Below are 16,549 nucleotides of genomic sequence, written 5' to 3'. Positions count from 1 at the left end.
GTAAAAGGGGGATAATATGTCACCTTTAAGGAACAAAATATTTCATTGTATTCTAAGCAGTGATAATGGCTATGTCGATTAGCATTTCATTATAGACATACTTTATTATTATGAAAATTATAAAAATAAAACTCATAATAAACCATATATTGTCATAGTCGTGTGTGATTAGTCATGTTGAATTAAAGTTAAATCTTCTGTTTATGCAGCATCAGATTTCCTAGGTTTCTTCTTCGGGGGATATTAGGATTATCAGCGTGAGAGCGCCCTCTGGCCCCTGGATGGAGATTTACTAGTGATCACAGAACTGTGCTTCACTGAACGATACACATGACAATCACAGACACAGCCTAATCACGGTTTATTACCTTTGGGATTTAATTTTGATTAATTGTGCAGCCCTATTACACACATTTAATGTAATTTAAAGTTATATTGAAACATCTCATTCAAATTCAAGACATAAGCATGCAGAGCGACAGACAGATGACCTGACCTTCTGAAGAGTTGTGCTGATCTGGGATTGTTTCTTTTCTTTCAGTGATTGTGATGCTGCTGGATTGTGGATATGGTTCTGTTGTGCTGAAATATGACGGTGTTGATGTAAAAGGGCTGGTGGATGAAACCTCAGTGGTCTTATCATCTATAAGGTGACAGGAAAGATAAAAATATCAGTTATCCCGACAGACAGACCATACAATTAATATAAAAATGCACAGTATCATCCATTTAATCTGTTTTTAGTACTGTTTTGTGTCGTGTGAATAGAATCCATTGACTGTGGTAACATCATTGTGATGCACAGACACACTAGTGGATTATCGCAGTATTTTATACTCAACACATTCATATGTAAGCAAACTTTAAGATTTAATGACCAATCGGTCACTCTATTTTTTTACAACAGATAATAACTTGAATCACTTACCATGTTTAACCAGCAACATAATCTCTGAATAGACATCTTTAATTACACTCCTCTCCACTCCACACCAGTATTGTCCTGCATCTGCTGATCTCAGGTCAGTGATGGTGACGGTGAAAACTCTGGCCGTCGTGTCGTCTCTCAGAGAGAATCTCTGGTCTTCAGCTGAAGATCCTGATTTAACTATGATGTTTCTGTCTCTACACTCGCCGTTACACAAATACTTTACATATGATTCATATCCAGATTCATAAGGGCATCTGATGTCAGCTCTCTCTCCTCTGTATCCTGTGACTGTAACTGGAGCACCAACAACAACTGAAAACAGAAATATCATTAGACAGATCTGTTATGTGTGAGCAAGAGATATTATCAGACCAGACAAATATAATAATATAAAATCTTCTTTCAATAGCAATACAATCAAGAGAACATGTCAACTTCTGTACAAAATCCCTCAGAGTCTCAAACTCACCTGTGCAGATGCTGGACAAGACGAGCAGAACGACACACATTCTGGACATCTTACATGCGTTTTGCTTAAATATAAGACAAAAACTCTGCGTCTGCGATTGTCTTTCTCTTCCGTACTGAGTGAAAAAGCATGCTGCGTCTGCAAATATATTTAACATTTCCTTCCCCTTTCCATATCTCTGACCACATCAGCTCTACAGGAAATCTTCAGAGAGCACATTACTGACTGACAAACAGCACATGCTCCGTTTATGTTACTAATCTAATCAGATTCATAACAAATGAGTGTTTGTTTGATGAAAATCAAGATCTTAAGTCATCATTTTAATATATTTTACAGATGATTTCAGTTAAACAGTCATTTTGTGTGGAGAGTTAACACCAGAGTGACAGGAGCGTGCTGAAGCTCAGTTCAGTGTTTGAGTCACTTGTGGAGAGTGCAGCACTGCACAGATCGCTCAACTGCAGTCAGAGCCGGGTTGCCAAGTCCCTGGTTTTTACACAGAACTCCTACTTTTATACTGTTGGAGTGGTTTTTTACATAATACATAAATTCTATCAGACAGAAATTATGCTATTGAAATATTTTACAAATGTAATATTTCACCTGTAATAAAACTATGCTAGATGATGAGAAAAAGTGAAGGGTATATTTGTGGGGAAGAGGAAAGTGGTAGGAAGCTCCTTTATGAAATCAGGCTGTGTTTATGTTTATTACTACCCTATAATTTAGTTTTTTAATTAGAAATTATGTACAATGCATAGCCGTGACTGAACAATGTCTATTTTAGGGATGAGAGTTACACGTTTTGTGTCAGATCTGGCAACCCTGACTCACATCACATCAGCTAGAGGAGAGGAACTAAGCTAAACAGGCTAAAGAGAACAGTAATATACCTTTTTATTGGCTTCATTTAACTGTAGATGAGGTGCAGTATTACAAAGATAACTGAAGTTCACGTAATTCTTTCTTATTTGCATTTATTTAACTTTTCATGTTATAAACATTAGTTTACCCTATTAACTTTATACATTATACAATTTAGTTACACTCTGTTATGCACAGAAATGTTTTTTTTTTATTTATGTTTGATGACTGAGTATATCGAGCCATCGTTTGTCTTGACATCTTGAGGATGTGGTGTGATGCTTTGTGGATGTGTCGCTGTTGTGTAGATCAGTTCTGTTCTGTTGTCTGTTGTTGGTTCAGGAAACGTAATATTGGCATAATAATCCCAGTCTGTATCCGTCACCTGATTGGTCGAGTGGGTGTGACGGACATTTGAACCAGGCTGCTGATTGGTTACTGTGGCATAAACAATAGAGACTTGTGATCGGGTTTTGAGATGTGATGCAGGCGTCTGATTGGACGAAGATGCTGCAGCGATGACATCAGAGGGTCCAGGGTCACTGTTTGCAATATTATACATGTGGACACTCTGAAAAACAACATATATGTCAAAAATGTACTCTTTTTCTGAACCTGTACAGGTAAGGATTTGATCACCCACCTCTGTGTTGTGTGGCACATTTTGCTGAAATAAAGCTGAATGGAGCGAGAAAAGAGAAAATCAAATCAAGTCAAATGCTAAATGATTACTCTCTAATCACACATAAACTGTTACCTGTCCCAGATTTCCTTTTCCTCTTTTTCAGGATGAGGAACGTTCCAGAACACAGAACCAGAACCAGCAGAACCGAACCCAGACCGCCAGCAACAGAAGCCAGATCTGTATTACATAATATTGTAAATGAAAGTGAAAGTGAAAGTGAAAGTGAAGTGACATTCGGCCAAGTATGGTGACCCATACTCAGAATTTGTGCTCTGCATTTAACCCATCCGAAGTGCACACACACAGAGCAGTGAACACACACACACACACTGTGAACACACACCCGGAGCAGTGGGCAGCCATTTATGCTGCGGCGCCCGGGGAGCAGTTGGGGGTTCGATGCCTTGCTCAAGGGCACCTAAGTCGTGGTATTGAAGGTGGAGAGAGAACTGTACATGCACTCCCCCCACCCACAATTCCTGCCAGCCCGGGACTCGAACCCACAACCCTTCGATTGGGAGTCCGATTCTCTAACCACCAGGCCACGACTTCCCGTGTCGTTATATTGTGTAACCGAAGTGAAACCTCAACGGTAAACCTCAGTCCTCAGAGGAAAGCGCTTCTGTGAAAGCAGCTTAACCGCAGGAAATCTGATGTGTGCTTCACTTTAATCATCTTCATCGAGAGCCACAAGAGTTCAGATGTGTCTCTACAAGTGTTCAAACCAATCACTTTTCTCCAGAATATCTTAATTCTATTTCATGGGTGTCGGAGGCAAACAAAAATAAATAAATAAATAAATAATAAAATAAAATAAAATATGTGGGTGGGTGGGTCCTCCACTTGAAAAAATAACAAATAAATGACTGGAGTAGATGCCATTCCTGTATTCTGGTGCCTTTTAATTAATCAATTCCTTTTAAAACCTAAAACAGATACCACATACCAGATACCAATTAACACAGCAACAAAAGTCTAATAAGTTGTTTTGAACAACGTCATCGTTATAACTACATAGTGTAACTGTAATTCACTACTGCAACAAAGACTACATGATGCGTTTAAAAGCCACAGGCGAACAGATGATGACCATTCAGCTAAACAGCAGCTTGTTAGTGACAGAATGTGAACCTTCAGAGATGAAGGATGAAGAGTTTAATTAATATAGACTCTTAATGAGCCAAGCGGAATGGATTCGAGAAAGCTGCAGTGTGGATGGATTTCAATTTATTAGGGCATTTATCAAGTGGAATGGGTTTGACTGAGGGAGTGGACAAACATACGCTGAATTAGAGATGATAAAAAGAAGATTTGTCCAATATTATTGGTCTTAAAGAGGAAGTGAATCAGTCAGTCAAGTTTACATTATTTAGTAAACTGATTGCCACTTTAAATAACAACAAAAACATAGAACAAACACTATTAATGCAGCCGTTTTAAAGAACAATGGTTGTTTTATTATCGCTTTTGGAGAAAGGGTGCCACCATCGTGCAATAATAAATAACTCAACAAATAACTCAAATTGATACTTGTATGTATATGCTGTCCGAGCTGCGACTTTTTGCGTTCGTTCATGCGCACATAACTGCGCAAGTACTGCACTGAAATCTCTTTAGTACTGTCTTGTGCTTGAATGCCTTAAAACACTTTAATATTTAAGCTGGCAAGGCTGGGACAATGATAAACTTGAGGAAGTAAACATATTGTATTCGCAGGTGAACATAAGCTATCTTTCATAACCATTACTGGTGAACGAGACCGTGTAATGCAAATATGTCAGAAAAGTCTGCCATATCAATAAAGAAGCCACATGATTGATATTATATGAAGATATTATATTAAACGAAACCAACTCCGTGACGTCACACGCTGTGGAATTGCACGATCGTGCAACAAATATCCTTTTTTCTTTAAAACGGTTACAATAATCATACTTGTTATAAGGTTTTTTATTTTTATTAAAGTGGAAGTGACTTTACTAAATAATGTAAATTTGTCTGGCTGCTTCACTTCTCCTTTAAGAAGTGGGAGGGTCTTGTTCCAAAAACAGTGGTTTTCTATGTAATCAGTCAATGCACCGGTGCATCATGGGTAGTGTAGTCTGTGTGCTTACTGATGTTTGGCTGATCTAGTTGAACTGAAGTATTTCCTGTTATTTTTGTTTCACTCTCTTTTTGATGATAGAGTGACAGACAGATGAACTGACCTGGTGATTTGTGCTGATCTGTGATTGAGATGCTGCTGGGTTGTGGATTTGTTTCTGTTGTGCTGAAATATGACGGTTTTGCTGAAGAAGGGCTGATAGTTGAAACCTCAGTCGTCTTATTACCTGATGGATGACAAGTAAGATCAACTTAAAGTCATTTATTCAGATGAATTCACAGCGATTTTCTTTTAAAACACATCTGATCTTTCACGTAATCTCTGACGTGAAGATGTATTTTATACTGCACACACTAAAGTCTAAACACACAATCAACTCAACAGTACAATATGAGTCAACTTACAAGATTCAATGATTCACTCACATTTGTATTACCATCTAATACAATTAATCACTTACCCTGTTTAACCAGCAACAGAATCTCTGAATAGACATCTTTAATTACACTCCTCTCCACTCCACACCAGTATTGTCCTGCATCTGCTGATCTCAGGTCAGTGATGGTGACGGTGAAAACTCTGGTCGTCCTGTTGTCTCTCAGAGAGAATCTCTGGTCTTTAGCTCGAGATCCTGATTTAACTATGACGTGTCTGTCTCTACACTCGCCTTTACACAAATACTTTGGATTTGATTCATATCCAGATTCATAAGGGCATCTGATGTCAGCTCTCTCTCCTCTGAGACCTCTGACTGTAACTAGAGCATCAACAACAACTGAAAACAGAAATATCATTAGACAGATCTGTTATGTGTGAGCAAGAGATATTATTAAAGATAAATAATTTACAAGTATTATCCATTTGAGGCTGAAGGTCATGTAAAAACAGAGTTAAAACAAGGGAACATGTCAAACTCTGCACAGAGTCTTATACTCACCTGTACAGATGCTGGAAAAGACGAGCAGAACGACACACATTCTGAACATTTTACTTAAATATGAGTCCAAGCTCTGTGTGAGAACCGTTACAGTCTTTCTCTTCCGCTCTGAGAGAATAATTTCCTTCCCCTTTCTTTCTCTCTAACCTCATCCAGCTCTAGATGACATGATCACAGCGTCAACGGTGTTGTATAATTTTCGGTTCCTCTGAAGAACTGTTCCAGTGGCTGGAGTTTTGACTCGAAAACGAGGCTGTGAAGCCGCCTTTGCACTGCACACGACATTCGGACACGATTCTGTCGCATTTCTCCCTCTAGTGTCAATCGCGCAGAACTCTCAAACTGGTCTGGGAGAGAAGGGTCTGTCTGCAGACCGTAAGACAGGAGCGTAACTTGAAGTTGTCCAAATCATACAGAACCACGCGAGATGACAAAACGAGATTTTTTTGATTGCGTTCGAAACAGCATACCCTTTAATTAGGCACTTAATTTCAATAAGTACTAAATTAACGAGCACTAAAAGAGTACATCCTCTACAGCCTAATGAGTGTGTATGTATGAAGCATGAATGTGATTTGGATATCATCTTCTGCTGTGTTGATCATGTGACCTACAAAGTTAAAACAAGGCAAAAACAACAACAACAAAAAATTAATAAAAAGATATGAGTGACAGATGGAATTTATGTATTTGTATCTTGATAATGATTAAACTTGTCCATGTTGTCTGCCTTTTTATTTTGTGATTGTAGGCTGTAGTCAATAGGCTACTGTTACACTGTAAAACCCAACAAGTTAACTTAACTCAAACCGTTTGAGTAAACAGATTGCCTTGATTTAAACCATGTAAGTTTTAAAACTTTGCAATTAAGTGATTAATTGAGTGATAATTGTGAATTAGTGATGAACAGCTGCTGTTAACAAACAGAATCACTGAAGAAAAGAGAAATACAAGAACTACTACAACTGACTTCAGACACAGTCTTAGATGAAATCAACTGAAATAAAATACATGAAATCTCTCAAGATCTGATTAAACAACCCCACAAACAGCATCACCAGCTCCACTTATTAATAACCAGACTGACTTTATTTCTGTCAGACGTCTACAGAAGATCTTATTGAGAATAAACTAAGGTTTAGATGTTGATTTATTGTTTCATTTGAAGTAACCATGTTAGAGATCAGTGTTTGCTTTAGTTGGGCTCTTGAACCTTGTCTTCAGTCTTTGTGTTTTCTCCAGCTCGTATAAAAAAGTGTTTCTAAAACATGTTTGTCATAACTCAAAAGCCCAGAGAAAATATTATCAGGTATGTGTTGTTATGCAGCTTACTGGTGACAATCATCAATTATGGAGCTGATCAGAGATCAAAATCTGATTAAATAGGCGCTGAACAATTAGTTCAGTTGATTATAACGGAAATCCCTCAAAGAGCCAGTGGTTCCGTCGTAATCAGTTTACTTAAAGTTAGGGATGGGCGGATCGATCCTTAAGTATCGATATTTTCGATACTGCCTTTGTATCAAAAGGATCGATTCTCAAAAACAAGTATCGATTCTATTTTTTTTTTTTTTTTTTCATTTTTAAAATTAGTAGTAGCCTACGCCATATTGAATATAAATACACTTTAATCATAACGTCAATGTGAACTATATCTTCTTCCGCTGTATCACCGCGTTCGCTCACTCAGTTACGTCTCCTTTCGCTGTATCACCGCACTCACACTCACTCACAGTCCAGCAGGACAGCAGGCAGCAGCACACTCTGATGAAGCCTTGTGTGACGTTTGTAAAAAAAAAAAATACGCCACTGTGGTAATACCACAAATTTGACAAAACATCTTAAAGCAAAACACCCTACAGAGCACGACGAAGTGCAGCTGAAGCGAGCAGAGGAGGTAACACAGCCACGACCCCCATCTTCTGGCTCGAGGCAGAGTTCATTAGCAGAATGCTTTCAGAGAGGTCAACATTACCCAGGTATTAAGTGGTGGTTAGATTATTTGAATTCAAAAAGTCAAGTCACATTATTTTTTAGCTATAAGCTACTTTGTACAATACAGACTGTATCAGATATGAAGATACAGTATTTTATGTAGAGCAGAATATTAAACTGGATATTTTGCTTTAAACATTTTTCATTAGCTATATCTATTTATGTTACCTGATAGGCTATTTGGTGGATATTCTTTAATTAAATCATTTATAATAATTAATTATCATTTAATTTTTTTTTTATTAAACAAATGACAGTTTAAGTGTCAAGTAATACGGGAGAGATTTACTATAATTATAAATTCTTAATGCCTGTAACACAGCTTCAAGAACATAATATATGTATTATATTTTATAGATGACTCGCAGAGAGCATCTGAAATTACAAGACGCATTGGAGAGATGATTGTAAGGGACCTCCAGCCAATCTCAGTTGTAGAAGACAAAGGTTTTATTGCTCTTGTCAAGATTCTTGATCCACGTTACCAAATCCCTTCCCGGAAAAAGCTGATGGACTGTACAATTAACAATATGTATGCTGAATGTAAAGCCAAAGTAATGACAACATTACAACATGCAAACCATGTCATTCTCACAACAGATATGTGGACCTCAAGGTCCACAGAGGCATATTTAACTGTGACCTGTCATTTTATTGACAACAGCTGGCAAATGCATGATTTTGTGCTAGAAACCTGCCATTTCAGTGTACAGCACACAGGTGACAATATTAGTGCAGAGCTGAAAAGAATAGCTGAAGAATGGGGCGTTACTCAAAAGGTGCTTGCAGTTGTCACAGACAACGGTGCAAACATGGTTGCTGCAGTGCATAAGGCTGGGTGGATGCATTACCCATGTTTTGCCCACACATTGAACTTGGTGGTCAAAGATGCAATAAAGGCATCTCCGGAGACCGTTCATCTGCTGGAAAAATGCAGAAGCATTGTATTCTTTTTCCACCATAGCACAAAAGCCACAGAGAAACTTAAACAGATACAAAATCAACTGAAAGTGGCAGAACATAAACTGATTATTTCAGTTGAAACCAGGTGGAATTCAGCTTTTTACATGTTGGAGAGGCTACATAAACAAATAGATCCAGTTACTGTGACGCTAACAATGGAGGACAGGAGGCAGATGCAAGTAAAGGTTGTTTATTGACAGGAGTTGTGATGGATGAATGCTGGTGAGTGACGCAGGAACCACGATGGCAGCACAGACAGGTGGGTAGGTGATTTGAGTGCGTTGGTAGAGATGACGGTGGTGGTAGATCGGTGATCCGTGGTGATGATCCGTGAGTGACTGTGATAATCCAAAGTAGACCGAACAGGAAACAGGGCAAGGACAGGAACACAGGAGCACGAACAGACATCAATACATGGACCTCAAACAACGATCTGACAAACAGGAGACGAAAGACAGGGCGTTATATAGGCGGTTGGAATGAGATGCACCTGCCGCTGATCAGGCGATCAGTGGCCACACCCACATGAACCAATCAACATGACATAACATGACTACAGCTGGAGACGGTGCGTTCACGAACCGTGACAGTACCCCTCCTCCTAAGGACGCCTCCTGGCGTCCCCAGAATCTCTTACCTGTCGATTGTAATCATCGATAAGGGAGTGATCCAGGATGTCCCTGGCAGGTACCCAACTTCTCTCCTCCGGACCGTAACCCTCCCAGTCCACCAAGTACTGAAATCCGCGTCCCCTCCTTCTAGAGTCCAGAATACGATTTACCAAATAGGTGGTCTCCCCATCTACGAGACGCGGCGGGGGAGGGACCGGGGTAGGCGGATTAATGGGAGAATGAAATACGGGCTTAATTTTGGACACATGAAGGGCGGGATGAATTCTCCTGTACGTAGGAGGGAGTTTGAGGCGGACTGCCACCGGACTAATGATTTTGGTGACAGTAAACGGGCCAATAAATTTGGGAGCCAATTTATTAGATACGGACCGGAGAGGAATATTCTTGGTTGAAAGCCACACCTTTTGACCCACGACGTATACGGGAGGCCTAGACCGGTGGCGATCGGCCTTGGCCTTGGTGCGCGCCCCCGCTTGGAGTAGAGTCTCACGGGCTCTGGTCCAAGTGCAGTGGCACCTCTGGACGAAGGCGTGAGCGGAGGGGACCGCAACTTCGGATTCCATACTGGGAAAAATAGGTGGCTGGTAACCTACACTACACTCAAAGGGTGATAGGCCCGTAGCTGATACTGGTAAGGTATTGTGGGCGTACTCCACCATAGACAATTGTTGGCTCCAGGAGGAAGGATTCTTGGAGACCAAACATCGCAACACCCTTTCCAAATCTTGGTTGGCTCTCTCGGTTTGACCATTGCTCTGGGGGTGAAACCCTGAGGACAGACTTACAGTCGCTCCCAGTAGTCTACAGAATTCTTGCCAAAATTTAGCCACAAATTGGGGTCCCCTGTCGGAAACCACGTCTATCGGGAGGCCATGTAAACGAAAGACGTGGTCTACGACGGTCAACGCTGTCTCCTTGGCTGAGGGTAATTTGGGCAAGGGAATAAAGTGGGCCGCCTTCGAGAACCGGTCCACCACGGTTAAAACTACCGTGTTTCCCTGGGAGGGTGGGAGGGCGGTAATAAAATCTAGAGCGATGTGGGACCAGGGTCTCGAAGGAACCGGCAGCGGTTGGAGTAACCCATCAGGGGGCCGATTGGAAGTCTTACCAGTGGCACAAACCGAGCAAGCCAAAACAAAACTGTGAATGTCGCGAGCCATAAGTGGCCACCAGAATCGTTGCTTGACTAAAAATCTAGTACGGTTAACCCCTGGATGGCAAGCTACATTCGAGCAATGTCCCCACTGGATAACGTTGGACCTTAATCCCTCCGGCACAAATAAAAGGTTCGGTGTGCACCCGGGCGGAGGCGTTACCCCTTCTAAGGCCGTTCTGACCTTCGATTCGATCTCCCATGTGAGAGTGGAGACCACTAATGTCTCAGGAAAAATACACTCGGGAGTGGACGGGCGTTCGGAATGGTCAAAAATACGCGACAAAGAATCGGGTTTGATATTTTTGGAACCCGGGCGGTACGAGATAGTAAAGTCAAAACGTCCGAAAAAAAGTGCCCACCGAGCCTGCCTGGAGTTCAACCTCTTGGCGGTGCTAATGTACTCTAAATTCTTGTGGTCAGTCCATACTATAAAAGGAACCCCCGATCCCTCTAACCAGTGTCGCCATTCCTCTAATGCCATCTTAACTGCCAACAATTCTCGGTTACCAATATCATAATTTCGTTCTGCCGGAGATAAACGATATGAAAAATACGCGCAAGGGTGGACCTTGTCGTCTAAGGGAGAACGTTGAGATAACACCGCTCCTACCCCCACCTCTGCCTCCCTCTCTGGAACAGAAAGTGAATAGAGTTTGCCCTTAGGCGGAGACTTACCTGATAGTAAATCTATGGCACAGTCGTAAGGACGATGCGGAGGAAGAGAAGCAGCCCGAGACTTACTGAACACTTCCTTCAGATGGAGGTACTCAGCGGGCACGTTAGACAAATCCACCGCCTCCTCCTGCAACACAGACACAGACACAGACGGACAGGCAGACACTAGACAAGACTCATGACATCTTTTACACCAAGACAAAACGGAGTTAGAGAGCCAGTCAATGCTAGGGTTGTGAAGGAGGAGCCAAGGGTGTCCGAGGACAATGGGTGCCAGGGGAGAGTCAAGGATGTGAAAAGAGATGGTTTCGGAGTGATTGCCAGAGGTGATGAGTGTAATGTCTTCAGTGATGTATGATATGGTGGGAAGTTGCTGACCAGTGAGGGCGTGAACCGTGATGTGGTGCGGAAGAGGTCTGAGGGGGATGTGGAGCTTGTGGGCTAATGTGCTGTCCATGAAGTTACCTTCTGCCCCGGAATCCAGTAGTGCCTGACAGTGATGTGTCTGTGCTGACCACCGCAGCCATACCGGGAGGAGCGTAGAAGATGATGGTGATGATAATGATGATGATGAGGTCTTCTCGGCGGAGATCCCACCCGATAGTAGCCTCATACGTACTACCGGGCCTGGCCTTTTACCGGACAGGCGTGGGCTTGATGTCCGGCTCCCCCGCAGTAAAGGCAAAGGCCCAGGGACCTCCGCCTCTCCTTCTCCTCCCGGGAAAGCCGAGCTCGCCCTACCTGCATGGGCTCGTGATCGTAGACGGGGCTGGCCACGTCCCCGCCGCTGAACCGCACGTCTGCCGGTCCCCTGGATGGGGTGTTGAGTAGCCCTCTGTTTACTTGGAAAGAGTGACCTGTGCTTTACAACTGAAGAGCGGTCTGTTATCCACCTGACCATTGAGGCCCTGAAACCTTTTGAGGAGGCAACACATGAAGTATCAGCAGAAAAATACACTTCTGTCTCAAAGGTCATTCCCCTAGTATCACTGCTGCTTAGAGCATCTGCTGCCACTGAGCGTCAAGGAAGCTCTTTTGCCACAGAACTAGCCAACCAATGTCAGCGGAGATTCCGTGGACTTGAAACCATACACAGTCTTGGTGCCAGCACCTTTCTTGACATAAGGTTTAAGCACCTGGCATTTCGTGACAAAGATCATGTAGAAGCTGTAAAAAAGCGACTCCTATCTGAAATGCGGGATGTCCACTTGGCTGCTGCACCAGAAGCTACCTCAACATCTGACCTAAGGTCTGTGTCAGTACCTACAGCAAGCTCTGCATCATCAGTGACTCCTTCAGTGACCCCATGTACTGCATCATCTACAGATAAAGGAGGCATATGGGGGGATTTTGACTCGCAGGTTCTATCAGCACAACAACAACAATCAGGAAGCAGCGATTCCATAATTGAAATGCGTCGCTATGCTGACCATTAGTTTGGTGGAGAAATCATGAACAGACCTTTCCAGCTCTCAGCAAACTGGCAAAGAAATATCTTGGGATCACTGCATCATCTGTCCCTTCTGAGAGATTTTTTTCCAAAACAGGGGAGTTGATCAGTCAAAGAAGGAACAGACTAAAGGGGAAAAATGTCAACATTCTCTTGTTCCTTAACAAAAACCTATAAATCCGACTCATGCTGGCTGCGTATATCAGTACACATATGAACATTCCAACTTAAAATTCAGCCTGAAGTTCAAGTTTGACATTTAAATAACATAATATGACACTGTTCTCAGCCTAACAGTCATCCCTGGTTTTATTTTAAGTGCATTCCAGTCTTTTATCAGGGATTTGTTTTATTTTATTATTAAGCTGGAGAGTTTATCAGTCATAGAAAAAACAGGCTCAAGAGGAAAATGTTAATTTCAACTTGTTTCATTTAAAAAATCTATAAAGGGAAGAAATGTGGTAAAAGTGTTCAGTGTTTAATAATAAACGTAAGCAAAACGTTTTCATGTCCATTTTATTTAATATTAATAATGTTGCTATCAAAAGACTCTATAAAATCACTTACATAAAAATTTTTCACAGAAGTATTGGTATCACCGATACTTGTCTTGCAAGTACTTTGTATCGGATCGAAAAGAAAATAACTGGTATTGCCCATCCCTACTTAAAGTTACCAAATAATATATGCACATACATATTTCTTCTATGGCAGCAATTAGTCACACACAGACATCAATAATCAGAATATGAACCTCAACAATGGTGACAAAAATAAAACATGCTGCAATGCATGCTGGGTATTGTTATAGTCCAACCTAATCCATGGCTCCCAGCATGCTCTGCAGCATTTTATTTTTATCATGGTAACCATTGTTGAGGTTCATATTCTGATTATTGATTTCTGTGTGTGACTGTTTAACACCAGAGAAGATCAAACCGTTTGGACAGTTCTTTATATTAACTGATTATCACTGAACTACTTGCTCTTAGAATCACTTTCACTATTTAATCTAACTAATTACACAACACTTATTTAATCAGAGGTTACACTCCGAACAGTTCATTAATTTTCAATAATTGACGATTGTCGTCAATGGGTTAAGTAAAAAATGCCAATGGCATTTCTTCTGGGCTTTTGAATTACAACAAATGTGTTTTAGAAACACACAGTTATAACAGCCAGAAAAAAGACTAAGACAGAAATCAAGGGACAAAAGCCCAACTAAAGCAAACGCTGATCTCTAACATGGTTAAATCAACATCTAAACCTTAGTTCATTCTCAATAAGATCTTCTGTAGACGTCTGACAGAAATAAAGTCAGTCTGGTTATTAATAAGTGGAGCTGGTGATGCTGTTTGTGGGGTTGTTTAATCAGATCTTGAGAGATTTCATATATTTTATTTCAGTTGATTTCATCTAAGGCTGTGTCTGAAGTCAGTTGTAGTAGTTCTTGTGTTTCTCTTTTCTTCAGTGATTCTGTTTGTTAACAGCAGCTGTTCATCACTAATTCACAATTATCACTCAATTAATCACTTCTTTATTTAATTGCAATGTAAATCTTCTTTCAGTGAACTCAACTGAATTAAGTTCAGAGTACTTAAATGGTTTAAGGCAATCTGTTTACTCAAACGGTTTGAGTTAAGTTACTTGTCGGGTTTTACAGTGTAATGTAAGTTTTTATATTTTTAACTCCACTAATGTGATCAAGTTTTATCCTTCAATCATTTTTTTATTAAGAAAACCCAAAATCGTTATCTCTTGAATATTCTTTCAATTACTTTATGTGCAAAATCCTCATTTTTTTTCTTGTATAGTATCTCACACTATGATGAACACATGACATTTTTATTTACCGTTTTATGGCATTATGATTGTTCATTGTTAGATACAACCGTCTTACCCTGATTTTTTTTAAGTAATAAGTTTGTAATAATAATAATAAAAAAGAGAGAGGTGCACTAACACCTCACAGCATCACTAACTCAACAGTCCAGTACAGTTTCTCTCAGCGACACTGCAGTGTCTGCACAAAGGAGATGTTGATCAGCTGCTCGAAGATCTCACCTTTGAAGAAGACTGGGGATTTTATACTCTAATAATCAGAGGTGGGTAATCCAGGGGCCAAAGAGTAAAAGTCCTGCCATATTTTTGTTCCACCCATGAACTCAGCAGCTGATTTCATCAGAGGAGGAATCAAGTCTTTCAGTCCAAGTCACAAACTAGTTTCGAGTCAAATCCCAAGTCCTCAAAGAGGTAAAGTTAATGAGATAATTAAGGGACTAATTAAATGAAGATGCATTAGTGATGAACACCTGCTGTAAACAATCAACATCACTGAAGGAAAGAGAAACACAAGCACTACAACTGACTTTAACCACAGCCTTGGATGAAATCAACTGGAAGAAAAAAAACTGTGCCACCATAATTGTGGTGAGTATTTGCTTCAATTGAGCTCTTGAGCCTTTAAGCAGTTTCTATAAATTTGCTCCTAAGCAATTACATTATTGCTTTACAGCAATCATTTGTGCAATGCTAATGCAAGCCTTGATATAGTAAATAACTTATGCTTTTAATGACTGTATGGTCTCAATTTAAGTTTCTTGATTATAATTTTGATTAAAAGTATTTGTTTCTTAGTGGTTAGAGAGGAGTGCTGTCTGTTCCTCCCTGTTGTTTGGGTCACCATGCATACAAAAAAAAAAAACGAGAGAAATGTCATTACGTAAATGCCACCATAATGCTTCAATATTAAGGAATTAAAAATAAATAAAAAAAACAGTTTGGGATTAGGCATTTAGCCATAACCATTTATTATATGATCCTCAACAGTGGTGAAAATAATTATTCACACTGCAGTGCATTATGGGAGTCTTTCATGTATTGCAACATGAAGCATTTTGTAAATATTATCAAGCTGCAGACTCGGAGCCTGCTGCATCTACAGTCCCGCACCCAGAGTCCCGCATTCTCAGACCCCTCGTTTTTCGAGACAGTGCCTCCTGCTGTTCGGAAGATCGTATAACACCCTTATCCAAATGCCATTGAAAACATCAGAATGCAATATTACGGTCTCTTTTTATTTAAAGTTATCCAAATAAATATTTGCATTTCCTGCTTAATGCATGTGAACAATAATGCAATAATGAACAATTCTGTACTTTATTTAACGATCACCTTAATCTCTGTCATCTTGCTGTAAACAGGACAAAGCAAAGAAAAAGGGAAGAAAGAATTGTGTTAGTGACTTTATTTTCTTCTTCAATTGCAATTAAAAAAAACTCCTCATTTATAAGTTGCTTTGGATAAAAGCGTCGGCTAAATGAATAAATGTAAAATGTAATGTAAATGCATAAGGTAAAATAATTACTTTCTGGGAGGCAAATGTTGCTTCTTTTCTCATTCTTTTTGCAATCACCCGGTCAAATTCCTCAACTTCACTAAAATAAAAGATGAATGCCATTGCCAAAATATTGTGTAATAATAATATTTTTTTTGCATATGCAAATTACAAGTGGTAGCACAATGTCTCCTCAGGAATTAGGTGCCGTGGAAATTCCTTATCCACTGAAGAAAGTCTCAAATGGTTGGGAATAGTAGAAGGTATCTTTTTGTTCATTAAAATGTATTGTACCATGCCTTGTATTGCTGGAGCATCCTTTGGTGGGTAGGTGTTTTTTTCACC

General features: G+C 40.2%; 2 protein-coding genes across 2 annotated transcripts; both read right to left on the bottom strand.

Annotated features, from left to right (window-relative positions):
- Positions 1-400: 400 nt before the first annotated feature.
- Positions 401-1,799, bottom strand: LOC132142862 (CMRF35-like molecule 5). Its single transcript, XM_059553049.1, has 3 exons — positions 1,401-1,799; positions 929-1,243; positions 401-643 (listed from the first exon to the last, which is right to left on the bottom strand). The coding sequence occupies exons 1-3, from the start codon at positions 1,555-1,557 to the stop codon at positions 456-458; spliced, it is 660 nt and encodes a 219-aa protein (XP_059409032.1). The 5' UTR covers positions 1,558-1,799; the 3' UTR covers positions 401-455.
- Positions 1,800-2,119: 320 nt separating this feature from the next.
- Positions 2,120-6,372, bottom strand: LOC132142858 (CMRF35-like molecule 5). The gene is made up of 7 exons (XM_059553043.1): positions 5,994-6,372; positions 5,517-5,831; positions 5,160-5,282; positions 3,025-3,129; positions 2,911-2,945; positions 2,263-2,838; positions 2,120-2,232 (listed from the first exon to the last, which is right to left on the bottom strand). The coding sequence occupies exons 1-6, from the start codon at positions 6,040-6,042 to the stop codon at positions 2,479-2,481; spliced, it is 987 nt and encodes a 328-aa protein (XP_059409026.1). The 5' UTR covers positions 6,043-6,372; the 3' UTR covers positions 2,120-2,232; positions 2,263-2,478.
- Between the last annotated feature and the right edge of the window lie 10,177 nt (positions 6,373-16,549).

Source organism: Carassius carassius, chromosome 6 (genome assembly GCF_963082965.1).
Source record: "Carassius carassius chromosome 6, fCarCar2.1, whole genome shotgun sequence".
In the NCBI taxonomy this organism is placed as follows: domain Eukaryota; kingdom Metazoa; phylum Chordata; class Actinopteri; order Cypriniformes; family Cyprinidae; genus Carassius; species Carassius carassius.
The sequence above is the reverse complement of the archived record's forward strand: the minus strand, read 5'-3'. Positions and strand labels throughout refer to the sequence as shown.

Bases quoted from the DNA above. Each gene is read 5' to 3' on its own strand.
- LOC132142862 (XM_059553049.1), bottom strand. From the start codon at position 1,557: ATGTTAAATATATTTGCAGACGCAGCATGCTTTTTCACTCAGTACGGA. The intron at 1,244-1,400 runs GTGAGTTTGAGA...TTCTGTTTTCAG, and splicing joins CTTGTCCAGCATCTGCACAG to TTGTTGTTGGTGCTCCAGTT. The intron at 644-928 runs GTAAGTGATTCA...GTCACCTTATAG, and splicing joins TATGTTGCTGGTTAAACATG to ATGATAAGACCACTGAGGTT.
- LOC132142858 (XM_059553043.1), bottom strand. From the start codon at position 6,042: ATGTTCAGAATGTGTGTCGTTCTGCTCGTCTTTTCCAGCATCTGTACA. The intron at 3,130-5,159 runs GTCAGTTCATCT...TATGTAATACAG, and splicing joins AGATCAGCACAAATCACCAG to ATCTGGCTTCTGTTGCTGGC. The intron at 2,839-2,910 runs GTGGGTGATCAA...GTTGTTTTTCAG, and splicing joins ATGTGCCACACAACACAGAG to AGTGTCCACATGTATAATAT.